Source organism: Cibotium barometz, chromosome 35, assembly GCF_041138505.1.
Source record: "Cibotium barometz isolate CiBa-2024 chromosome 35, ASM4113850v1, whole genome shotgun sequence".
NCBI lineage: Eukaryota > Viridiplantae > Streptophyta > Polypodiopsida > Cyatheales > Cibotiaceae > Cibotium > Cibotium barometz.
The window spans coordinates 47,333,143-47,359,598 of NC_141080.1; the positions used below are offsets into that span (position 1 = coordinate 47,333,143).

General features: G+C 47.9%; 1 protein-coding gene across 2 annotated transcripts in view; it reads left to right on the forward strand.

Annotated features, from left to right (window-relative positions):
- Nucleotides 1-26,456, forward strand: part of LOC147618533 (5'-3' exoribonuclease 3-like) — a 107,677-nt gene that overhangs the window by 70,605 nt on the left and 10,616 nt on the right. For both annotated transcript variants that reach the window (XM_086774990.1, XM_086774991.1), the window contains exons 4-17: nucleotides 1,613-1,804; nucleotides 2,434-2,553; nucleotides 2,664-2,726; nucleotides 2,896-3,048; nucleotides 3,401-3,565; nucleotides 9,311-9,388; nucleotides 9,633-9,719; nucleotides 9,865-10,197; nucleotides 10,373-10,474; nucleotides 10,559-10,654; nucleotides 11,078-11,148; nucleotides 11,244-11,372; nucleotides 11,462-11,538; nucleotides 11,660-11,700. In XM_086774990.1, the coding sequence (XP_086631116.1) occupies nucleotides 1,613-1,804; nucleotides 2,434-2,553; nucleotides 2,664-2,726; nucleotides 2,896-3,048; nucleotides 3,401-3,565; nucleotides 9,311-9,388; nucleotides 9,633-9,719; nucleotides 9,865-10,197; nucleotides 10,373-10,474; nucleotides 10,559-10,654; nucleotides 11,078-11,148; nucleotides 11,244-11,372; nucleotides 11,462-11,538; nucleotides 11,660-11,700 (1,707 nt within the window). The remainder of the gene's footprint in view (nucleotides 1-1,612; nucleotides 1,805-2,433; nucleotides 2,554-2,663; nucleotides 2,727-2,895; nucleotides 3,049-3,400; nucleotides 3,566-9,310; nucleotides 9,389-9,632; nucleotides 9,720-9,864; nucleotides 10,198-10,372; nucleotides 10,475-10,558; nucleotides 10,655-11,077; nucleotides 11,149-11,243; nucleotides 11,373-11,461; nucleotides 11,539-11,659; nucleotides 11,701-26,456) is intronic.

The window sequence follows — 26,456 nt, forward strand, 5'->3', positions numbered from 1 at the left end:
TGTATTCATGATGAATATTGAACCATAGAAAAGAAAAAACTGTGAAAAACTAGCTGCACAAGCAAAAGTATCCATGTGACGCTACATGGTGACAATGTGTGGTCATACAGTAATACCATTCTGGAATAGAACATAAAGCAGCCATAACATCTTTCCTTTGTGATGGGAGCTCGTCATGTTGTCAAAGAAGATCCTGGATCTGCAGCTGCCGGGTGGAGGGATGAGGCCTCTGACATCTGGGGCATCTGGCTCTGAGAAGGGATCGCGCACACTCAGTAGTGACACCCCTTGTACTTGGTGCTAGAGGATCGTGTGTGCGTGTGAACGCACTGGTCCTGCTGCTGCTCTTGTCAGGCCCCGATAGTCAGTGGCTGTGACCCAAAGAAATCTGTGGTGGAGGTTTGGGAGCCTCGCTGACACAGTCTCTCAGAGTGTTGCATAAGTGTGAGCTCTCTGTGACGGCGAAGCTCCAGTATACATGCATAAACCTCTCTGGTCCTCATACTGCATGATGAGAGAAAGAAAGAAAGAAAGTTGTATTAATGTCTTCAAAAGGCCAAAATGACCTGTGAGAGAGAGAGAGAGAGAGGAAGAAGAAGAAGATATATTAACGTCTTGCATAAGACCCAACTGGTCTATGAGACAAAAGGTGTACAATGTGTCCATGGAATCTCATCATGGAAAAAAAGACAACATAACAAAAAGAACTAACACTAATCCCTTGGTAAATGTAGATATGTATGGATCATCATCATCATCCTCATCATGGAGGATCACCATCCTCATCATTGTTGATACAAAGTGGGTGTAGAGGCTACTGGGGTGTGAGTATGGAGAGGGAGTTATCCATCAATGTGTGGTAGGGGTCCATAAAGGATGTCCAGCATTGGCGAGGGGTTGAGGAGGGCCCATAGATCTGCAAGGCCGAGGAGAAGGTGGGACGAGGTAGCAGCTACAGATGCTCGGTGGCAGGCGACAATCTCATCAATCTGGGACTGGTGAGCCGGGGGTGCTCGAGGTCTACGAGGGTGAGGCCGTGTGGCTCTCTGAAGTGCGGTGGCACGAGGCAGGGTAACTCTAGTCGAGGGGCGAGATGGTGGGCCCCTCGTGGCTACTGTGGGAACCTCATCTGTCTGAGTGTCCTCCTGTGAGAGAAAGTTATATTCAAAAGACCCAATCACGTCTTCAAAAGACCCAATGGGTCTGAGACCAAAAGTTATACAATAGTGTCCATGTAATCTCATCATGGTACAAAAGAAAACAAAGACTAGATCTGTGAGCTGGGAATGTCACATGTATTTTGGGGGGGGGGGGGGGGGGGGGGGTGCACCTGTACAAGTACAAGAATATCGTGTTTGTTTTTTGGCCCATTTGTTGTGGCTCAAGGGCATCAACAAGGACCTTCACAGAGCTCTTCATCAAAATAGGGCTATCTTGGTAACTTTGCAGATATCTATGAAGTACATAACCATGGATAGCTTCTTGTTTTCCATTTTATAGAGTGCTAAGATACGTGTTTGGATATCATAAGGTCTAGAATTTTATGAAGCACATAGCAAGCTTGATGTTTTCCATCTTATGGAGTGCTGAGTTATATTCTTTTTTTGAGCAGGCTGCTGAAGAGGAAAGATTACGCCAGGAATTTGAGGCCGAAGGCCGCAAAGTACCTCCGAAGGAAACGTCTGAGGCTTGTGATTCAAATGTGATCACTCCTGGGACACCTTTCATGGGGACCTTGGCAGTCGCACTGCAGTATTATGTCCATCTGCGGTTGAACCAAGATCCTGGATGGCGTGATATCAAAGTGAGTGATTCACCCTTGGCCACACTTGAAAAGGCCAGGATCAGTCTAGAAGCAGGATGAGGATCTCATCCCTGGATTATTGGCCTGCCATTTGAAAATATATGATTTAAGTAATAAGCCTATTTTTTATATAAACCTACAGACCAAATATACAATTTAAATGATAAACCTTTATCTATATTTGTTTTTAGGTATGTGTGTATTATATTTTATCACAATCAAATATGTAAGTTTATTATTATAATATTAGTTTCTTTCTCTAAATGTTAATACAATAATCAAATGACTGTTTATTCTTAGTAGTTTTTTATACCAATTTACACTAATTACATACAATCTATTGATGTAAACAATGTAGTGAGGATTTTTTAAATTATATTCATATCATTATCATTATAAAATATGATTCTTTACTATATATAAATATGTAAAATATATTATAAAATCATTATATTTTTATGTAATATATATTCTACAATGATAATTTAATATTTATCAATATTTGATGTAATAATTGTTATAATCACCCCTCCAGAAAAGAGCACCCAGTCCCCAAATGCAGGCCCATCGTGAACCCTTCGCTTGTTATTGTAACATGTTTGGAACAATCCATAACTCTTCATCAACAGGTCATTCTCTCTGATTCGAATGCACCTGGGGAAGGAGAGCATAAGATCATGTCGTACATACGGCTTCAAAGAAACCTTCCTGGCTTCGACCCGAATACGCGGCATTGTCTGTATGGGCTGGTATGCGGAAGACGATACAGTCAGTAGCTGTGTGGTTTACTCCATATTTTTTCTTGGTGGGTCGGTGCACAACGCCTATTGAAAATTGGGTATGTTTCTGTCTTCTCCAGGATGCAGACTTAATCATGCTTGGTCTGGCAACTCATGAGCTTCATTTCTCCATTCTAAGAGAGGTATGCAGCCCAATAGCTCACAGTTCATCCGAAGTAAACTACTTAACCTTCATTTGCAGCCTTTAGACATTACTTAAGGTCTTTACGGACCTCTCACTTGCTCCGATCGGGGAAGATCTCTGCATGTAGACATGTTTTATGCCAGACTGATGTCTTGCAACATGTGCAGGTGGTGTTTACTCCTGGACAACAAGATAAATGCTTTCTTTGTGGCCAAGTAGGTCATTTGGCAGCTAATTGTGAAGGGAAAACAAAGAGGAAGTTTGGAGAGTTCGATGAAAAGGGTGGAGAAGAAGGCGGAGCATCCAAGAAGCCTTTCCAGGTAGGAAATCAAAACACATTGCATCATCACACTGGCCTCTGTCCTGCATGAGGTATGTGTGTTCCCAAGTAGGGTCTGGATGCATGTTTCTTATTGATTTTATGCGGATTTGCCTACTTGACTCTATGCTCCATTGGTGTTATGCTTTTTTAAAATTGCAAGTGACACTGTGTTTGTCTGTTCTCAATGTACAAGATTAGGTTTTGGCCAGGTTATGAGAGATGTGCATGTGGCCTTTTATAGCTATAAGACTTTTTACAAATCTAAGATTCCTTTGTAAATAACCCCTTGATTCTTCACATTAAATGATTTATTGGTCCTTTCTTTGTTTGCTTGTTTGTTTTTTTGGCAGTTCCTTCATATCTGGACCTTGAGAGAGTATTTAGAGTATGACTTGAGAATCCCAAACCCTCCTTTTGAAATTGATCTTGAACGATTGGTGGACGATTTCGTTTTTATGTGCTTCTTCGTGGGAAATGACTTTCTCCCGCACATGCCCACTTTAGAGATTCGTGAGGTCAGTATTCACATGTAACTACTTAACGTTCCTTGCTTTTTTGTAAGCATGTTCTTGTATCCATGTGACTAATAATGCCTTTATCAATTTTAAGAGTTTCAATATGAAATCAAATATCATACAGTTCATGTAGTGTTTGCTCTCATGAAAAGATTAGTCTTGGAACGAGTCTTGAGAATTTAAGTATATTTGCAACAAAGAACTGGCAACTCCTAGTAGTGTGATAGTAAAATGGAAGAGATTGGTATGATCGCAAGCGTTAGTTTAAATGGATTTTGGGACTCCCTTCTCTCACCATTCCGAGAAAGAAAGAAAGAAAGTTTTATTAATGTCTACAAAAGGCCAAAATGACCTATGAGACCAAAAGGATTACATCATGTCCATGGAATACATCATCACGGGTACTAAAATAAAAGAAAATTACTAATCTAAAATGCTAAAGCTGATCCATGTACAAAGAGCATAAGGCTCACATATCATCCATTTTGGAGAGTGGTATACCATCTCGCATAGGGTGTTGCACCATGGTACCCAATGTAGCAAGGCTGAGCCAGCGGGAAAAAGTCATGCAGTGGTGGGAAATGATGACTCTGATCCTCCTGAGGTGACGTGGGCATTGGTGGTGGCCACTATGTCAGGGGCATCAGGCTCTTCATAGCTCGGTGGCTCTGTCTATGTCACTCCTCTCAACCGGGCTCCTGCATCAGCCTAGAGGTCGGGGGGGGGGGGGGGGGGGGGGGGGGGTGGATCCACTCTCGGGGCTCTAGTCAAAGAGAGAAATGAAATGATATATTAATGTCTTCAGAAGGCCAAAATGACCTATAAGACCAAAAAGGTTACAACAATTGGTGGATCTGATACAATGTCTGTGTAAGAAAAGCTAAAAACAACTAAACAACTAACTGAAACTGAAACAACTATGAGGAAAAGTAAGGTACTAGGAGCTCCTAATGGATAACATCTGGGAGGAAAACTCCAGCAACAAAGGTAAGCATCATATACATCACTATCCAAAGATGTCTCTCATCGGTTGATGGCGGATATCTTCAATGTCCTCCATGGTGAGTACTCTGACTGGACGTCTCCCATGCCGTGCTAGTATGGTCCTGATCCTCTGTTGTAGTCTCCGCCGGTGTCGAGATGGGCCTCTCATCTTGGGGCGCCTGGACCGCCCCAGCTCTATAGCCCGATCAATGAGTGTACCTCTGGTGCGGCTATACTGTGGGGCTAGCTGCAATGCCTGCATGGAGATGGTGCTGTAGTCCCATCTGCGACTCAGAGACCAGAATAATATCATTTGCATATAGCATAATGTGGACTGTGGTACCTGAGATGTCTACCCCGTCCCCACCACCGTGACCAAGGAAGTCAGCCACCTCATCGATGTATAGCCCAAATAGTGTAGGAGAGAGTGGGCATCCTTGCTTCACACCTATGGTGCTAGCAATAACATCAGATAGCCCCCCGGGGCATCATATGCGCCCGAAGACCTACTCATATAAAGCATAGATGCCTCTGATGGGATCCCCAATGACTATAGGCGCTGGAAGAGTCTCTCTCGTGGCATCGTGTCAAATGCTTTGCGGAAATCCACAAAGCAACAGTATAATCTCTTCTCCCGCGCCCTAGCTTTGTCAATCGGACATCTCAGAGTGAATATATGGTCAATAGTGGAGAAAGCTCGTCGGAATCCAGCCTGCCCTGGTGTTCGCAGTCCCTCCTTCTTTGCATATGAGCTCAACTCTGCCTTGAGCACTGCGCCATAAAGTTTGGCCAATGTATGACCAATCATGATAGTCCTGTAGTTGTTGGGGTCTAGCATGTCTCCCGCTTTGTGGAGAGGCATGATGGTGTGCATAGTCCACTCAGCTGGTAGGCCCTCCACTAGTGCCCTATTAAAGAGGTGAGCAACAAAGGGTCCCAGTGTGTCAGCTGCATAAATAAGATGCTCACTCTGTATACCTGTGTGATTAGCCGATCTCCCATGCTATAACTGGCGGATAGCTCTCTCTACCATCGAGGCGGTAAAGAAAGTAGAGGTGGTAGGGCGGGATTCCTATGGCTTTGGTATGGGTGGCTGCCTAGGGATATGGTAGAGGCTCTTTGCATGTGTGTGGATCCTCAATCGGGGTACGAGGGCGAGGCTCTCTCATCCCGCGCCATGCAGTGGCTGCATCTCTGCTCATGAGAAGGTGGTATATATCCCAGTACTGTGCCTCCTCATATGCACGCCTCTTACGGCATGTGAGGATCCTCATTTGTCGGTTTGCTTGTCTCTGTGTGATGGTCCCCAGTGCTCTCTGGGCACGGAGGTGTCTATATAGCTCTCTGCACTCATCATCATACCACCGATTCTGGGGCATGCTCCCAGATCTATCTGTATGTGCAATGTGTGTATGATGGGGGAAGCTGCGGGTGGCAGCCGTATGTATAGAGATGACAGCTGGGTGGTGAGTGTGTCTAGAGGTGACATGGGATCCATCTAGAATAGCCCGTCATATACATGATGCTCATATATGTCTGCCAAGTCATGGGTGAAGTAGAAGGTTGTATGCAATGCCTGGGTGGGCTATGTGGGTGTTGGTGTGGAGCTCGCCAATCATAGTAAGAGGTACGTGTGATCCACACCAATAGAAGAGGGGGGGATGGTGAAAGATGTCACTACCTGTGTGGTCTCCATGGACCCCTTGATGTAGTCCACTGTGCTACCCCCCCTGATCGTGGAAAGCATGTCAGTGCTCCTGAATCCTGCCACTGTCTCATCCCGTTATAAATAACGAGATGGTGTCATGCTCCCAGCTCAAGTAAGTGATGACCATATCTGGTGTTATCCGGCCCCATGTCCTCTGACACCCTGCAAGCTCCCGTGTCCTCCACCTCGAGTGTGTGCATCACCTCGGGGTGCTCGAAATCATAAATGTCGCACTTTTGGCTCTGTGTCCGTGCATTGAAGTCCCCCATAAGGAGGACTTCCCCCAGGGGGAGAGAGAGAGAGAGAGAGAGATTAAGCATCTACTAAGGACCCAATGGGCCTATGAGACCAAAGTGATACAATAATGTCCATGGCATATCTCATCATGGAACGGAAAATAAAATAGAAACAAAACAAAGCTATCTCACTGAGGTGATACAAAACTGTCCATGGAATCTCATCATGGAATAGCAGGAACTTGTGTCAATAAAGTCTTAGATCTCATCAATGTATAGCCGAAAGAGGGTGGGGGATTGCAGGCAGCCATGTTTCACCCCAATAGGACTAGATATCTCCTTTGAGAGTCCTCCAAGCCATCTCACCCTCCCAACCACCAACTCGTATAAAGCAATAATGCCCCAAATCATGTGTGATGGAACCCCAAGGATCTGTAGGCGCTGTAGTAGGCGATCATGTGGCACCGTATCAAAGACTTTGTGGAAATCCACAAAGCAACAATAGAGGCGTCATCTATCAGCCTTGGCCTGCTCAATGAGGCTCATTTGTGTGAAGATGTGATCCAGGGTGGAGAAGGTCTGCGTGAACCCTACCTGGCCTTGTGTGTTGTATGCCCCTCTCTCTCTCTCTCTCTCTTAATGAGTTGAGCTCTGCCTCTAGTAGCTTGGACAAGGTATGGCAGATCATGATGGTCTTGTAGTTATTGGGCTGCATAGTGTCCCCAGCTTTGTGTATGGGTGAAATGAATCGATGATGTGTGATGACCAAGTGTGAGGAAAGCCATCCGCCAGTGCCCTGTTAAACATGTAAGCCAAGAGGGGTGCAAGGGGCTGCATGTGATAGGTGCTCCGATCTAATCCCCTCATGATCCTAGGCGTGGCCGTTTTGGAGTTTCCGGATGGCCTTTTCCACCATGGTTGATGTGAAGAAAGTGGATGTAGTGGGTCGAGGTTCGGGTGGGTGTAGGAGTGGATGCTGATTGGGAATATGGTTAAGTGAGTGTGCATAAGTGTGCCTGATGTGAGAATCTGTGATGGGTGTGGGTGGGCGTCATTCCCTCAACCATGCCAGGCCTCCTCAAAGTTGCCGCTCAAAGAAGAGTTGGTATATCTCCCAGCATTGCTTTATCACATACATAGCAGCCAGGTACGGGACGGGACGTATAATACGGCAAAGTATAATACGTGTATAATACGTCGTTTTTATCAAGCCAAAATAAAAAAACGTCATTTTTTTTAATAATAAAAAACGTGTATATATATATATATATATATATATAAAATGTATGTACATACATACACACACATACACACACACACACACACACATACATACACACATATATACACACACATATACATACATACATACATATATATATATACATATACATATATACATACATATATACATATATATGTGCACGTGTGTGTGTGTGTACATACATATATGTACACACACACATGTATATATACACATGTGCATATACAAATATATGTACATATTGGTGTAGGTGTTAACATGCATACATACATGAAAAACATCAAAAAAGGTTTTATATATATATATATATATATATATATATATATATATATATAGTGTGGTGTGGCACTCGTTGTCATACCAACCATTCTGGGGCTGGTACTGGTCCGAGGCTTAGCATTGGAGGGGGGGGGGGGGGGGTGTTGTATGGAATGTTGGCTATGGCTGCAGAATGTATGATGTCGGTGAGTTGGGAGGTGAGGATGGCAAGGGGAACTGATGGGTCCATATCTACCAAACCACGATCAATGTTGTTGGCATATATGTGGTCACATTCATGTGTGAAGTGGATTTTGGTATAGTGGGAGGTGGGTGGAGGTGACGGTGGGCTGGGTGGTGTACAAGCGATGGAGAAGTTGAGGTAGGTCTGGTCGGCTCTGAGAGGGCATGTGGGGATGGTGAACTCGGAGATGAGTAAAGCAAGCTCAGGGGGTCACAACATATAATCCACTGTGCTCGACCCTCCACTACATGGAAAGCTTGTGAGTCTGCCGGATAGGGGCCACTGTGCCATCCCATTATAAATAACGAGACCATGCCGAGAACCCAAATCCAGGAGGTGCCTCCCATATTTAGTGATAGCTCCAAGGTCCTGAGAAGCCTGCTAGTCCTCTTATGCATCATTGTCTGATGATATCTCAGCCATGCTGGGACTAGGTAAAGTTCTCCTCATTGGGGACTTCAACGCTAGGACAAGAGTAAGCAGTCTTTGTTATATAGCTGGGCACAGGATTGCAGTCCTTCCTCTCCTCTGCCTGAGTGGTAAGGCTGTTCTGACTATGCTGTGTAGCATCTGGTGCAAAGTAGCAAACCACCACATGTATGTATCTGGTGGGTGTAAGCTGTAGCCTAGCCCACATGTATCTGGCATCCTCATCCCGCCCGACTATGCTGATCATACCCTGAAGGTGCAACCAAAATATGACAGCTACTCCTGACCCCCGTACACCTCCTGTCCTGCGGGTATGCCTGCGGTAAACCAACTCCCACTGGTATCCGGCAACATGAGGCAATCCCCTCTCCGAGCTTGGTGTGTCTCCGTATAGAAGACAATATCTCGTCCTGTAAATGAGCCTCCCACTTCTGATCACAGAGTCCCATTACAGTTCCAGGCTGCCATCTTGATGCATGTAGTCTGATAGACCCTACGTCCCTATATATATATATATATATATATATATAGAGAGAGAGAGAGAGAGAGAGAGAATGCATGGAAAAGTGCTGGATCTCTCTTCTTCAAACAAATGGATTGGCCTTGTCCTTCTGTTTTTTAGGGAGGAATAAATCTGCTAATGACCATCTACAAGAACGAGCTGCGAAATATGGGTGGCTATTTAACAAATGGTGGCAAGGTATGCCCATTCGACATTTTTAGATTTTGAGATCAATTTTTATTCCAGCATCAATGAGGTTAGTGCTAGGTGAGAGTTAGGATGTCTTGTTAGGTAAACTCGAGCTTTGTGCCAGGCAGATGGGCAGATGCTTGTTTATCTATGTTTGAGTGGTCAGGCATACATAATCTTAGCTGCAGCTGTCTGCTCAGTCGTAGTTTTGGTCTTCTTGAAGAAGTGTTAATATTCCTTGGCGCTTGATCAGGTAGATTTGAAACGAGTTGGGCATTTTATCCAGATGGTAGGCTCAAATGAGGAGAAGATTTTTCAGAAGCGCGCCCGTTTGCACCAGGTATATAAGTCCCTCTATGCTTTTTGGATTGAGGTGAATGTAGTAGGTACATGTGCTTGCAGAGGTTCCTTCCCTTTGCTTAACTAGTGTAGCTATCCGATCTTATGTGAGCTCATTGGGTTCATGTTATTGTTATCTTATACAGCGCCAACTGGAAAGGCGGCTACGTGAAAAGGGCTGGCCATCAAAGGATGACACCAATGTTCCAAATGTGAATCCGGCTGAAATAGTTCCGGTTATGCCATACCGTGACTCACGCCTTGCATCTACTCCATTCATATCTCCATTTCAGCACTCAAGGCAGCCCCAGAGTCGACAATACATTGCTGGAACAAGCCAGCAGCATCAACAGCATGCGACTAACAGAGATGATGTGTATGCCAGCAAACTTTCACTAGCTTCACAGTCACATGCTGTCAAGGTGATGCGTGTAGAGGGTGACATTTCCTCAGGAGTTGTTACAGTTGAGGATACAGAGGTGAGAATTTTTCTTTGGGTATCATCTCTCTCCTGGCGGTTTCACTTTATCCATACATGTCTTCATTTGTAAGGTTTGCTAGTGCATTTTTTTGCTTGACTTCCTCATATGATAAAGCCGACACCATATGAGTGGGTTATAGTTATAACACATTACTCTACCCTGATGTGAATAGGCCAGGGAGAGAGATGACTCAGAGGAGCTGAAACAAAAGCTGAAGACTGCATTGAGAGAGAAGTCTGACCTTTTTAATGCGAATGAACCTCTTGAAGATAAGGTAGGGTTGTATTCACACACTCGCTCAAGCAGTAAATGGTATGTCTGGCTTCTTGCGGCATGTAAATTTATGTAATTTTGCAAGGTCAAATTGGGAGAACGTGGATGGAAGGAACGCTATTATTCGGAAAAATTTGAAGCGCATACACCGGGTGATGTTGAAACCGTGAGAAAGGATGTGGTAAGTTACCCACATACATCCATTTCAGGCGTCTCTGTGCCTGACTTGCACGAAATGCATTTCTGATGCTTCAGAAGTGATACCACACCCCCCCCCCCCCCCTCCCAAACAAAACAAAAAAATAAAAAATTCACAAATAATCTGGTCATGTTCAGGTCAAAGGACTTACATTTTTTCTCACTCACCTTTCTTCTCCTCTCCCTCCCTTCCCTCTTCTATTTCCTTTCAAATCCCTTCCTAACCCCTCTCTCTCTTCATGTACCTATTTCGGCCCCTCAAAAATGTCATTTCCTTTCTCTTTGGTTTCTTATAACTATGTCAAAGAAAGAACATTTTGATCATAATGAAAGAGCCAATGTGCATCTTTTGCATGCTGGACCTATGTGTGTGTCTCTTTTTTCTTGGCTTATATGCATTGAACAGGTGGTTAAGTATACGGAGGGTCTTTGTTGGGTGATGCGTTACTATTATGAAGGTGTCTGCTCATGGCAATGGTAAAGTTTATGCTAGCATTTTTTGAGGGCATATGGCATTCAGCTTGGAATTGATGTTCTAATAAATCGTTCCTTTTTGAAATTTTACCCTGCAGGTTTTACCCATACCACTATGCTCCCTTTGCATCCGATCTAAAAGATATGGATGAAGTAGAAGTAAATTTCTCATTAGGGAAGCCATTCAAGCCATTTGACCAGCTTATGGGGGTGCTGCCGGCTGCAAGGTAAGCTGGAATTTTTGCCTGTTTACTCTACTCTTCTCTCTCTTTTTGAGGCCCTTGAAATCTTATTTTTCCTATGCTTTGTGATCCAGTTGTGCAGCCCTACCTGAGCATTACAGGCCCTTAATGTGTGATTCAAATTCGCCTATAATTGATTTCTACCCGAAAGGTATTCTTTTACGAGGCCTTTTATCGACCCTTGAGAGCTCTCAAGTATGGCACATTATGTTTATTCTAGACTCTAGGTATTTATGGAAGCTTATTGTTGTGAGTGCTATGTTTACTTGCAGACTTTGAAGTTGACATGAATGGAAAGCGTTATGCATGGCAGGTAATGGCAGCTCTCTCTCTCTCTCTCTCTCTCTCTCTCTCTCTCTCTCTCTCTCAAGTTGACGCATGAGGTGGAGGACACCCATACAGTGGATCATGTGCACCCACCTCGGGCTGCTCCAAACCCACCTGGCCCGAGAGGAGTCACCTCTAACCAAGCCTCCGCATTCCAGTGTGCCCGACACCCCCGGCACCCCGGACGTCGGCCACGATCCCTTCATCAGCTCCAGATCCAGGACATGCTCCACCACCATCGAGCTACCTTTCCATGCGACGTAGCTGAGGGAGACCTATCAGCCATGCTCATTAGCCCCATGCTTGATGTTTTGGAGACTGGTATACTATCTATTGGGGGCTGATGCTCCTCTCATGTTCCATGTTCCTGGTATTCCATGATGAGTTTCCATGGACGGTTTTGTATCACCCTAGTGAGATAGCTATGTTTTGTTTCTATTTTATTTTCCATACCATGATGAGATATGCCATGGACATTATTGTATCACTTTGGTCTCATAGGCCCATTGGGTCTTTAGTAGACTCTCTCAAAGTCGGTTTGTTCATATGTCTCATAGGCCCATTGGGTCTTTAGTAGACGCTTGATATATCTTTCTTTCTTTCACTTTCTCTCTCTCAAGTCAGTTTGTTCATATGTTGTTGGTGTGTTTTATCATGCCCCCGACATACTGAAAGTAACATTTATGCAGGCGCCTTTCACACGTGCTGTGGGACTTCTATTGCTGGCCAACTGGCTTCTCTCCTGGCCAAGTGGGTCTGCTGGCCGATGCCTGGCCATGCTGGCCCCTTTGTGGCTCTTGTGGGAGCCCACCTAAGGCTGAACCCATTCTCAATGAGCCTAAGGAAATGATCCCGATAATTCTACATGAGCAAGGGCCGCGCCGGGGTAATCCAAGTGTCCCTAATGCGTGCCTGAAGCAAATCATATCGGAGCTCCCAGTTACAGTCAACGTGGGAAAGCCTGAGGTATGGTGAGTCTGGGATATACTGGTAAGGAGGGAATTGGTCAATCTGAAGCCCATGTGCTGTAAACCATGTGATAATAGAGCCATACCAAGATGAGTATGTGCCTCTTGCAGTAATTGCCTGTGAAGACTCCAGGGCTAGACGAGGGAGTCGTGTGTGGGGTCCATCTCTCACTCTGTATATAGGTAACTGTCTGGAAGAGTGCCTCTATAACCATGGGGGATGCAACATGTATGAAGAATGATTTGCTACAAATCATCTATGATAGCATGAGGATCAGAGGCCCCTCAATCTGTTGCCAATCTGCCGGGGATAATCTCGATGCCCAAAAGGGGGCTGCATACATCATCGCTGGGGTGACTGAGGTGTCAAAGGGACACCCCTTCGTCCGGGTTTGCTGGAAGTGAGACTGATGGCACTGGCGCTCCAGCAGGGCTAATGCGGCATATCCTCTGGTCAATCTATCCTAAGAGGCTTGCTGCATGGAGAAACGTCCCCCTGTATTGGTGAAGGTAACCCCTATTAGAATTGTGCATCTCAGTGTTTTGAGGCTAACTATTTATCTGGGATTTTACTAGATTTTCTCCTAATTATTTGTCCAGGGCCAGTCGGCCAGCCCTAGAGGCAGTAGGCCAGGTCTCTACTCCACTATATAAGGAGTTCCCCATTATTCACTCATTCATCCACCTCCCTTGCACATAGTTCAACACTCAGTTGGTGGCCATTGCCATTGTAAAGCTTTACTTCTGTTATAAAAGGTGATCTTGTCCAACTCTCTCATTCTCCTTTGCACTCTCATATGTTTACTGTTTATGCTTCCGCCTGTGCTATCTCCTTCATGGTATCATACGCTTAGGTCCAGGCTGCTCCAAAGTCTGCAAATCTGCCCACCTTTCCCTCCTTTTGCTGTGCGTTTTTCTCCACATCTCTCCCAGCTGCAAAACTGTGACAACAGTGGCTGCGTTTCCCCAACAGAGCTGTGTTTTCAGGTCCAGCCAGCCGGCTGTTGCTGCAAGCCAGTCTTGGTGGCTGCGTTTTCTCCTACAAAGGCAATCTGGCCAGTTCACTTGGCTATGTTTTCTTCTACATAGGTAAAAGGTGGAGTTGTGGCTGTGTTTTCTGCACTAGCATCTGTTTTTGGTGAGTTCTTTGCATTTGGTGTTGCGAGACAAGTGGCCCTCATTGTCCTCTTCCTCCACGAGTCCCTACTCTTCCGGTAGGAGGTTCTCGGTGGATCTTGGACTATTTTGCTGCTGTCCCGCCTCTTTCTCTCTACGGTTTGAGAGGGGGCTGATTGTTACTGGTGCCTCGCATCGTTGGAAAGCACTTGAGAGAAGTGTTTGAGAGCTGAGATTTGTTCTTTGCTATGGATATGGCCCCCCCTTGTACGAACAAAGATGACAAGTTGAAAGAACCCAACTATGCCCATTGGAAGCTTCAGATGCGAGTCTGGTTCATCCACAAAGGTTTGTGGGACATTGTTCAGGGCACTGAACGGAAGCCTGAGCGTCCTCAAAACTCCAGGAGGTGGACTCAAGATCAGGAGGATGAATTTGCTCTGGAGTTACAAGACTGGGAGAATCGGGACTCGAAGGCGCATTCTGTGCTTGTGCGGACCATCACGGAGGAGGTCTCACCGGCAGTCCAAACTGTCTCCAGTGCTCATCAGGTATGGTCAAAGTTGGAGGATTTCGAGATTCATCGATGAGGGCAATGGCTTGTTTCGAGGAAACAAGTTGGTGGGTGCTCTCTCCGAGGTGATTCCAGTATTCGCGGTGTTGGGGGTGTTAGAATTGTGCATCTCAATGTTTTGGGGCTTTACTATGTATCTGGGATTTTATTGGATTTTCTCCTAATTATTTGTCCAGGGCCAGTCGGCCAGCCCTAGAGGCGGTCAGTGAGGTCTCTACTCCACTATATAAGGAGTTCTCCATTATTCACTCATTCATCCACTTCCCTCGCACATAGTTCAACACTCAGTTGTTGGCCATTGCCATTGTAAAGCTTTACTGCCTTTATAAAAGGTGATCTTGTCCAACTCTCTCATATGTTTACTGTTTATGCTTCTGCCTTTGCTATCTCCTTACCCCCAAGGCAGACATAAGAACCAGTCACCTCCACTCTACTACCACTTTATGTGATCATTGTATCCTTTATCACTTTGCAGGAATTGTGAAAGACCATCACCTTGGTTTTCCCAAGGTTAACTAAGAGCCCCCGTTGTGTACAAAAATCATGCAATGCATCCATATGACGTTGTAGTGCGGCGTGAGAATCTTAGATAAGCACTATGTCATCAGCTTGGAGGAGTATAGCAATGAGAGTGCCTACCAAAGATGCACCTCTCCCACTTGCCTGGTCAATAAGGGCTGAGATCTCATCAATGTAGATACCAAAGAGTGTGGGGGATAGGGGGCATCCTTGTTTCACCCCAATGGTGCTAGTGATCTCCTCTAAAAGGCCCTCTGGGCTTCTAACTCTCCCCACTACCAGCTCATATAAAGAAAAGATCCCCCAAATCATGTCCGATGGAACCCCAAGTAACTGCAACCTCTAGAGCAAGGGGTCACGTGGCATTGTGTCGAAGGCTTTGCAGAAATCCACAAAGCAGCAATAAAGGCATCTACCGTCTGCCTTAGCCTACTCAATGAGGCTCTTGAGAGTGAAGATATGATCTAATGTAGAGAAGTTCTATCGAAAGTTGGCTTCGCATAGTGCCCCAAAGCCCTCCCTCTCTGCCAACCAGTGAGCTTTGCCTCAAGGATTGATCCATAAACTTGGCCATGATATGGTCGATCATAATGGTCCTGTAATTGTAATTGCTAGGATCCATGGTATCCCTAGCCTTGTGTAAAGGGGCAATAGTATGAAGGGACTTGGTGTGTGGAAAGCTGCTCTATTAAACATGTGAGGTATAAGTGGGGCGCGGGTTTTGGAGGCATAAGAGAGGTGCTCTCCTCTAATCCTGGTGTGATCCTAGGAGCGACCATGCTAGAGTCTTCTCATAGCTTTCCAGTGAGCTTTGCCTCAAGGATTGATCCATAAAGCTTGGCCATGATATGGTCGATCATAATGGTCCTGTAATTGTAATTGCTAGGATCCATGGTATCCCTAGCCTTGTGTAAAGGGGCAATAGTATGAAGGGACTTGGTGTGTGGAAAGCTGCTCTATTAAACATGTGAGGTATAAGTGGGGCGCGGGTTTTGGAGGCATAGGAGAGGTGCTCTCCTCTAATCCTGGTGTGATCCTAGGAGCGACCATGCTAGAGTCTTCTCATAGCTTTCTCCACCGTGTCTATGGTGAAAAAGCTAGATGTAGTGGGGCAAGGCTCTGGTGGGTGTGGAAGGGGGGCTTGTAAATGCCCCGTACAACGTGGTATGCTTAACAATTAATATGCTCATTTATTTTCGATGGTTATTCCACACTTAAAATAGATGAATAACAAAACTAAGTCCAAATAGCTCAATGCTGAAATTAGCTGCAACACATGTGCATAAGATAGCAATACATAGGATGAGGATTATGATTGTTCGCTCGCTGAAGCTTCCGCTCCCCCCCCCCCCCCCCCCCCCACGCTACAGCTTGTTCGCTCACCCCTTCCCTGCCTCCTATCTGCCCTCGACTATCACCCGCCTCTGCTCTTTGGCGCCCCCCCGCCTCTGCTTTTCTGCCGCCTATGCCCCCCCGCCAATACTCTTTCGTGCTAGCACCCCCCCCCCCCCCCCCCCCCGGTGGCCCTTGCCACCTGTATTTGAAATCCCCTCCCCTCTTTTTCTTTTTTCCCCTCTTTTGTTTTCTCCCCCTCCTCCGCCGTTCCTCGATTCGCCGTTTGTGCAGCTCGGTGCTTGCAGGTTTTTCCGTTTACGCTTCGCCTTCGACACAGCTTCAGACACTGATGGAGGCTCCTCCCGCCCCACCTCAGAGGGACTCTTCCGCATCCCCCTGGCCCGCCCTTGAGGATACCCCCATCAGGCTTTCTCTTTCGCCGGAAGAGGAAGCGAGACTCGCCGCCCGCAGAGGTGGAACGCCTCCAAGCACATTCCACCATCTGCCGTATAGTCGGCACTCGCCCCAGCAAAGGTGAGATCCGGGATCTTCTCCAGGCCCGCCTTCTCGCAGATGTGGGCAAGATCCTGGACGTTCAGCTACTGGGCCGCGGACACTACCAGATCGAGTTCGAGACGGCCCAGAGCGCGGCCCAGATCCTAGCCATGAGTCCCCTGGACATCAGGGGTGCTCGGGCCTTCTTCAGACCTTGGCAGCATGGCTTCGACCCAGCAGCGGCCGAGCAGGGAGAGCGCCTATTTCATGTCACAGTTTGCTTCCCTGGACTCCGCCGCGAGTACCTTCCGCTCCTTTCTAGGATAGGGGCATTGGTGGGCTCGGTGCTTGAGACTGACCCCACAGCAGCTTCAGTGGTGGCTAGAGCAGCTGGCCTGCCTTCAGTCAGGGTTTTGGTTCCTCCTCCCTTCCGAAGGTCATTCAGCTACCTAGGATAGGGGGGGGATGGATTGATCAGAGAGTGGAGTTCTCGGGGCTCCCGAACCAGTGCTTTATATGCAGGCAGGTCGGCCACCTGGCCAAGGCTTGCCCTTGCAGGAGACCCGGACCTCCACCAGAGCAGCAGGCCCACGATGGCCCGCCCACAGATGCGGCTCGGCAGGCAGCCTCCGGGACACCTGCTCAACCCACGGAGACCTCAGATTGGCAGCCTGGACAGGGGCGCCGTAGAGGGAGACAGCCACAGTAGCAAGCCCAGAGGCCGATGCAGCAGCAGTCACAGTCTCAGCATCACTGGGTTCCAGTGAGGAACAGTTTTGCTCCCCTCCAGGAGGAGACCCCAGCGCAGCATGAGGATCTGGAGATGCCAGCACCCCCTCCTTCACCTCCACCCCCCCCTCCCGCCTCGCTTCCGCCTTCGCCTCCTCCCGTTCCCACTCCGGTTTTGTCAACGGCTCCTTCCCCACCCTCTTCTCCCCCCCCCTCCCCCTCCGCTCGCCTCAGCTCCTCGGGAGGCCCTGGCAGTACCCTGGCGCTCACCTGCTGTCCGGCGGGCACTAAGCACCGACCTTGCTCGAGCTCCGCAGAGGAGACCTACCATGCCGATTCGGGCTTCACGGATATCTTCTATCCGCAGTCAGCTGAGTAGGCTCAATGCTCGACAGCGCTCGGAGACTTTTGACTACTCCTTCACATGGCTTTTTGGAGCGGAGGGCCCCCATGAGCCAGCACCCATCAAAGTGCATGTGGTGATATCTCCGGGCCGAGGGGAGGAGGCACTTGATTCAGCGATGGCCTTCTCCTTCCCGCTTTGCGGCACTAGTGACCGGGAGTGGACTCTGGATCTCGCTCTTAGCATTCTGAAGACTCAAGCAGTTGAGTTTTCTCACCATGTGAGCGATCTGGAGGTGACAGACGTGATAGGCCGACTCTGGGAGCTAGCTCACTTCTTTGATTCCGGGAGTGCGGATGCCTCCGGGGTTCGCCACTTAGTGGTCCGCATAGTGGTAGACCTAGCACGCGACCTTGGATATGTATGTATACACGAGGTTGCTCTCTCTGAGCGGGAGGCAGTCGCCATGGGACACAGCCACTGGCGCCTGATCCGAGATTCTTGCAGCACACCGGGTGGGCAGATTCGTAGCCGCTCGGATGGGGACTATTCTCCATCCAAGCCGCTTGTGAAGGCCCGCCGTATGGCTGAGACAGCCTCCACCTCAACAGGTCATCCATGAGGATCATCTCATGGAATGTACAGGGCCTTGGCGGCGCACACTATGTACACTATCGTGGATGCTTGAGGCAGGAGCTTCAGAGATGCCTGGTTGGGGGCAGTATTGATATTCTGATGATGCAGGAGCACCATTTGAGTGAGAGCAGGATTCGGAGATATGGTTCCGTGATGCCTGGCAGATGGGACACATTTTGGTCTGCAGGGTTTGGCCCCTTGGGTGGGCAGGGAGGAGTATGTATGGTCATTGCAGATGCATGGCGGCAGGCCATTGAGGATCGCGGGGTCATTGTGCCGGGTAGAGCACAGTATGTTATTCTGAGGATGCATGATGAGCTCTTTGGCGTGCTCAATGTCTATGCGCCTAACCATGCTAGTGCCAGAGCAGAGTTCTGGACCCTTGTTACAGATGCATTGCCCGAGGCCGCACATTGGTGTGTCAGAGGAGACTTCAACATGCTTGAGGACCCGGCAAATAGGGTGGGAGGCAGTCATGTTACCGTGCACGGCACGGAGCTTGCAGCTTGGGAGCGATTTTGCATGACACTGCGGATTACTGATGCATGGCAGCATGAGGCTCTCTCTCGCTCTCAGGACAGTCTTAGTTTCTCTCGGTCGGATGGCCGGCAGGGAGGGACTAATCTATCACGGATTGATCGCTTCTATGTGGGCGACAGGTTCGGGGAGCGTGGGGGCTCCGTTGGCATTCTCGCTGGCACTTCTTTTTCCGACCATGCGCCAGCTATTTTGACACTTGAGGAGGGGACTAGGGAGACCAGCTTGCACTTGAGGATCCCAGAGAGGATACTCACAGATTCCAGTCTTTCTGATGACATTGAGAGGATATGGCATGATAGCCAAAGCTCTGACCTGGATGCAGCAGGCCAGTGTGCCCAGGGACTCATTGAGCTCAGCTCTTTTTTGCACGCTATAGCCTTGACACGGCTGGGAGAGACACGAGAGCGAGAGCGAGAGCGAGAGCGTCGCTTGAGGCGTAGCCTTGCTTCGCTCCAGCGCCTTCAGGAGCAGCAGCCTACATGTGAGTGGGTGGCGTCCCAGCTGAGCCAGGCACGCCAGGAGGTTAGAGAGGCAGAGGAGCAGAGACATGAGTTCTACTATCATCGCCAGGCCTCACAGTGGACGCAACTTGGTGATAGAGTGACTGGGGAGTTCTTTGAGATTACCGGACCATGCTCGAGCAGGTGTACGCCAGCTCAGGAGACAGGACGGCTCGTTAGCCACTAAGCCCGGGGAGATTAGAGCCATTGCCACTGAGTTCTATAGAGACTTGCTCTCAGCGGAGCCACCCACGGAGGCACGTGATGCTTGCAGACAGACTGTGTGGACCCATGTACAGAGGACGGTCACAGATCGTATGCGCACAGTTCTGGGTGAGCCTCTTTCAAAGGATGAGCTGGTTGAGGCTTTGAGGGTCCTTCCGCGCCATAGTTGCCCTGGGGAGGACGGTTTGACGCTAGCCTTTTTTATGCGTTATTGGGACATTTTGGGGCGAGGCCTCCGCAGGGGCTTTCAGTATGTTTTGGACATTGGGTTGATGCCACAGAGCTTTTCAGAGTGCTTGATCTTTCTTATCCCCAAGGGGGAGGCACTGTTTGCTGATATTCGGCAGTGGAGACCTATTACGATCCTCAATACTGTCTACAAGGTCTTGGCCAAGGCCTTGAGTTTGAGGATCCAGCCCTTCCTTGGGGAGTTGATACATGCTACCCAGATAGGATTCGTCAAGGAGCGCAGTATCCTTGACAACATTTTCACCTTCTGGGAGGCGACGGCCCAAGCTCGATTTCTCGGCGAGGACCTCGTCGTTATGCTTCTCGACTTTGAGAAGGCATACGATAGAGTCGATTGGGGTTTCCTAGAGGGCACTATGCTTCGCCTGGGTTTTGAGCCAGTCTGGATTCGAGGGGTGGCGGCTCTATATTCCACAGCCCGTAGCTAGGTGCTGATGGCAGGAGGACGGGGGCCGAGTTTTGAGTTGATCAGATCAGTCCGTCAAGGATGCCCTCTCGCCCCGTTTCTTTTTCTCTTCTTTGCTGAGGCCATGAGTATGTATCTGACAGCAGAGGAGGTTGGTTTGAGAGGACTCCAGCTCCGAGTCCGGGGAGAGGACCTGCTCGATTCTAAGTTTGCTGATGACACGGGACTATTTTTGCATGGCGAGGCCAATCTTCAGAGGGCAGAGCAGTCACTACAGGTTTTTGGGACAGCTTCGGGAGCATTGATCAATTGGCGCAAGACAGTGGCCTTTTGGATCAGTAGCGCTCCCACTCCGGCATGGAGCCCAGACCCAGGTTTTAGATGGATTCCTCCTGGCACAGCAGTGCGGTATTTGGGATGCCAGATTGGACTTGATTTGTCACCTAAGCAGCAGATCGCCCCGCTTCTTCTGAGTATTCGGAAGAAGCTTTTGTATTGGAGTACAGCTCGGCTATCCTTGGCTGGGAGGGTGGTGGTGACAAATCAAGTGCTTCTAGCGACCATGTGGTACATCACGTCTTGCTGGATCTTCTCGAGCTCTTGCATCAGCCAGGTACAGAGGCTGATCAGGAACTTTCTTTGGTCTGGGCGGGACGGTCAGCCAGCCCGGGCTAAGGTTTCTTGGGCAGTTATTACTCTTCCACTGGCCCAGGGAGGCTTGGGCATTATAGATCCAGTTGATCAGAGTAGAGCCTTATTGGGGAAGCTTATTGTTCGGGGGCTGCTTCCAGGCACTAAGCCTTGGAAGGAGCTTCTTTTTCAGCGACTGCAGGCTAGGGCTCCTCCAGCAGGGGGCACTTGGGCACCAGAGATACGATGGATCTTCATAGAGATGAGGAGGACAGGCCTCAGTAGAGGATGGGAGGACAGATTTGCCTTGAGCATCCTGCGAGCTTGGGAGCTGCTGAGACCGAGGCTTTCTCAGAGACCTCCTACTTGTGATGAGGAGCGGGCCAGACAGCCGCTCATATGGAGCCCCGCGGTACGCACTGAGCAGGGTCATATGCTGGGCTCTCGGCCTCGTCTAGCCTGGGGACCATCGGCGGCAGGCCCAGCACGCAGTTTTGGAGACTGGCAGGCCTTTTGCAGTCTCCCAGAGGAGGTCCAGGTGGAGAGGCTAAGTCACTTCAGAGGGGGGCTGATTATGCGGGATGACATTCAGGAGGCACTCACTGAGTGGTTCATGCCTCTCGAGCCAGCGGCCCCACGATGGATGGGAGCCTTTACACAGTTGGAGATCCTGGTTGCTGTCAGAGCTTGCACTGAGGATGGTAGATGCCTCTACTATGAGATCTAGGATGAGGGCAGACTTCAGAGAGTGGAGGCGGAGTCGCCTTTGGTTGCAGAGTGCATCTTTCAGAGGATACAGGTAGTGGCCGCCGCTTCTCGGAAGTGGCATATCGATCCAGACCCTGCAGATGTGGACTCTGAGTGGGCCCCTGGCGAGTACGAGTGGCATGATCCTTATGCGTCCCCCGGGGCCACAGAGATTACCTTTTTCCAGTACACTGTTCGGTTGGGGAGGCATATTCTGACTGCGAGGAGGATGGTCTCTCCAGCCGCAGCGGAGCATTGGCGGCGGCAGGGACTCTCACAGGAGTTCCTGGAGGATTTTTGGACCAACAGGCTCTGGGCTAGTCGACAGGCACGCAGGATCTCGATGGTTGCCCACAGGGGCTCTGCGGTTGGCACCTGGCTTGTCTACAGTGGTCTTCCGGCGGCCTGTGGCCGATGCGGCCACCCTTTGGAGACACAGAGACACTGCCTATGGGACTGTCCACAGGCGCAGCAGATTTGGCTGAGGATGCTGCGCATTTTGGTCCCCCTCTCTCCAGAGGGCATGTATACGTGGGGTGCCGCTGCTTGGTCGACATCGTCAAGGCCTGCTCTAGGATACGAGACGGAGCAGGACAGCCAGGCTATCAGATTCATTAGGGGCCAGCCTCGCCTTGTTCCTTCACCGGACTTCTCGTCCGCCGTCTGGACACAGGAGAGGGATCTACGATGGGAGCTCCTCAGCAGCCTCACCATCTGGTTCACCTGGAGAGCCCGGTGTTTCAGGGCCTTTGAGGGGAGACTGGAGCCACTAGCAGAGACTGTTCGGGGGATTTGGCAGGAGTTGATCCACACCCTGCGCGGACAGTATGACCGCATCCGGGGCGACTCGGATGCGGCGATCTTGCGGCGCCAGGCCTTCCACACCACTTGGCGCAGCGGCCCCTTCTATACGCTACACGCGGGAGTCCCCCGCTGGCATTACAGGCCACCTGTTTGGCTTTTCCCCCCTCCTATTGTATGATATAGCTCTCAGTTTTTTGTATTGATCTTTGTACCCTCTTTGCACCTAGGGAGAGTCTCCCTAGCTGCCTTGATTGGATCTCTGCTCTACCTTCTTATGAGCAAGAGAGGTTTTTTTTGTAGCCCAGTGGGCGGGTTTTTTTCAACTAATGAAAGGATCTTTTCTCGAAAAAAAAAAAAAGATAGCCATACATATTGGAAGTAAAGTTGAGAGACATATGATGGAGCCAGATTGAGGGTTGAAGATGGCCAACCCCCTCAAGATGGGAATTTATTTCTACTCAATCCAAGGACTTTAGGATTGAGTTCAATTACAATCAACCTGAGAGTGAAAAAGAAGTAATGAACATACAAAAACAAGCAAGTATGCAAATGCATTTTCTTACAATACATAGATAGTGAGAAGCCCGAATGGGAGAGAGAGTAATTAGCCTTCTTGTTGATGTAGAGCTGTACAATGGTTGCAACTTTATACTTGATCCAAAGATGAAGGGGAAAGAGACTTTATTAAGCTGAAATTGGAGTAATAAGAGAGCTGAAACCTCATTTACAGACTTGCCGCAATAATGGACAGCATGGGAAAAGGTGGAAGATGGAGTAGTTACATCATGTGGAAGCGTTGATGGAGAGGTAGGGGTTGTACCCAAGTGGTGTGGGCTGCTTTAGGGTGAGTAGGGACTGATTTACAGCAAGGGAGTTGTGTGTAGAATGAGAGGAAAAGGGTTGTATTTATAGGGCAAGAGAGCTTCAAGGCTTAAGAGGGAAAGTAAGGCTGAAAAAGACAAGTGTCCAGCCACATGTTAGAAGGTGGGACAAGTGGAGGGACACTTGGAAACTCAAGTGACAAGTGTTGGGACACTTGTCCATTCTTCTAGAACACTTGGAGCTCAAGTGACAGTTAGTAACCTTGTCCAGTCTTCTAGAAACCTCCAAATTTAGCAAGCATAGTTAGGATGCAAAAATTACTAAATATAGTAAGTGATTCCTAAATTTTAGGAAATCTGTATTTTTTAGGGTTAGCCTTCTTAGGACAAACCGAGGTCCCTATTTTTTAGGGCCCGATCCTAAATTTTAGGGACCCCCAATATGGGAGTCAAATGAAAGCTCTGTCACAAAACAGTAATGGTTTTTCAATTTGATGCATCTAACTTATGTAAAATGAAAATCAAGCAATCACTCAACATAGAATTTAATTGGTCATGCCATCTTATCGATTGTAATTGTCTGTTCTGGCGGATCTAGCCCACACTCCCAGGCATCAATCTTTTCTGTGTGCGAGCTTGACCCTGGTATGCTTGAGTTCCGGCCATAGGCGCCCAAACAGGTCATTTAGGTGGAAGTGTGCACTATCCATGTTCTAGCCCATTGCGTGGACCCACCATGACCTATGGCCACTCACCATTACCCAGCTCCTATGCACGAATCTATCCAAATGAATGGATTTTCTTGCTTAAATTCAAAGGAAAACATGAAAAACATAGAAGAAAGTATAATTATTACAAAGGATACAAAGAATTCTTTCTTTCATTTTGTGTTGAGTCATGGCAGGGCTAATCAGGAATGTGATATAATTGTTGTGGTACATAATCCCAAGTAAACCTAAGCAGAGTAGAGCAACTAATCTTTGTCACCCCCCCTTACTATTGACTAGGGTTTATGAAATCTCAGAGTTTGGAACATACAAAATAAATAGAAAAATACACATTTTGGGGTTGACGAGGGTTTCAGCTCATTTAGTGTTTTAATCATTGCGAAACCGCACATGGCATACCTTCTTTGGCTTGAAGAAGTACAGGTGAGCTGAATGGCTGCCAACAGCTGGATTGGGTTGACTTGGCAGAGGAGCGTGCTGAATGACTGTAGAATCTTTGCGTTGTTGTGTTGGCAGGAAGATGATGGCACAGGAGAAACAGCCTCCGCAAGTGAGGGTGCGAGTTCAGCAAGTAGGTCAGAACGAGCAGGTCTGATTCAGCAGCTCGTTCAGGGGATACAGCAGTGCAGGCTGGGTGTGGTGCACGCATGCAGGCTTTTCACCTGGTGTAGTCCAGCACCCCCTTCCGTCAATGTTGACGAGGCCCCTTGCCCTTCAATGCTTGGCAATAGCCCCTAGGAGACCCTCTGTACTATGTGTGCATAGCGATAGCTCCTAGCAGGAGCAAGTAAACAAGCAGAGCCACTTTGAGCTCTGATACCAATGTTGGATCAGAAGACTCCTAGCTGTGGAGGCTATGGAGGCTGTGGCAAGAAGAACGCCATGGCAAGATCAAGGTGTACGAGAGAGGGGGGGAGAGAAAGAAAGAAAGAAAGAAAGATTTTATTAACGTCTTCCAAAAGACCGAACTCGGCCTATGGGAGAGAGAGAGAGAGAGAGAGAGAGAGAGAGAGAGAGAGATGATGATCACAGTGTGCCAACACCTAAAACTCTCCTATCAGGCCTGACATAAGAGCTGGACCACACATGGTTGTGCCTACATCAATTTCCCAAAGTAATCCCCCCTAAACCTAAGTGGGGATATGTTGTAAACAAGGAGACTAAGGCTTACAAAAAACACACACAAGATTATTTATCATATTTCGGGGAACATCCCGGGCAGAGAATCCTTGACTCTTACAAGAATACTTTAGAAAGCCTAGAGTCGTAATCTTCCTAATCAAAAGAAAGATTATTCATCACTGTGAGGGCCTTATCTGGTGTCTGTGTGAAATCTTCGTCTTCGTCTTCTTCTTCTGCTACCAGAGTTGCATGATCTTCAGCTTGCTCCTTGGCCATTCACTTGAAGCATCTGTCTTCTGAGTGTCCAAGCTTTTTGCAGTAAGTGCATTTTTGGTTCTTCTTGGTTTTCCCTTGCTTTTCATCTTTGACATGAAGGCCTTGCTACTTCAATTTTGGTGTCCACAAGCCCTCTAAGACAACGATCCTCATCAATGAGGATGGTGACTATATCGTGATATGACATTTCACTGGCCATCCTGAGAACAGTGAGAGTCTTTGCATATTTTGGAATCTCTTCTATATTGGGTAGGACTAGTTTCATATCGTCGTCATCAACTTGTGACTTTTGAGGGCTGCGACGTGCTGAAGAACTGAACCTATAGGTTGCTCAGATGCTCCTGCAGAGTTTGAACTTCTTTCATTCTCATGTTAAAAAACTTTTGCTTGAGAAAAACTTTGGAATTATTGATCTTGTTACCGAACAGGTTCTCAAGTTTTTCCTAGCTTGTCCGGGTCAAGATGATGGATGAGGTTGTTAGCTAGTCCCAAGCCGATGTGTGTCGTTCTTCTCTTGCCAAGCCCGTATTGCTGGGGATCTTTTGGCTTATCTTCCGAGCCTTTGACCACATTCCAAACCTCATCACGCATCAGCAATAATCTGATCATGGTTTTCCATGTAGGAAAGTTGGCTTCGGAGAACTTCTCAAGAATGGTGTTGCTTCTCATCATATCCATGTTGTTTGCAAGCAATATGTTGGGTTTTTAGTTCGATGTTTCTTTCCCAGATTTGGAAAAGCCTCAACTTTTCATCATTGTAGAAACTTCAATTGGGTTAATTTTACCTCAATTTTGGAAAGCTCCCAATTCTCCGGGTTGCTGTATACTTCAATTTTGATGTAGAAGACTAAAATTGAAAAAACCCCAAAAATTTTATGCATGTAGAGGCTTCAATTTTATAGAATTTACCCGATTTTTTAGAAAATCCCCAAATCTATGTTGAATCTGCATAATTGTGGGCTGATGCTGGCTGCTTTTC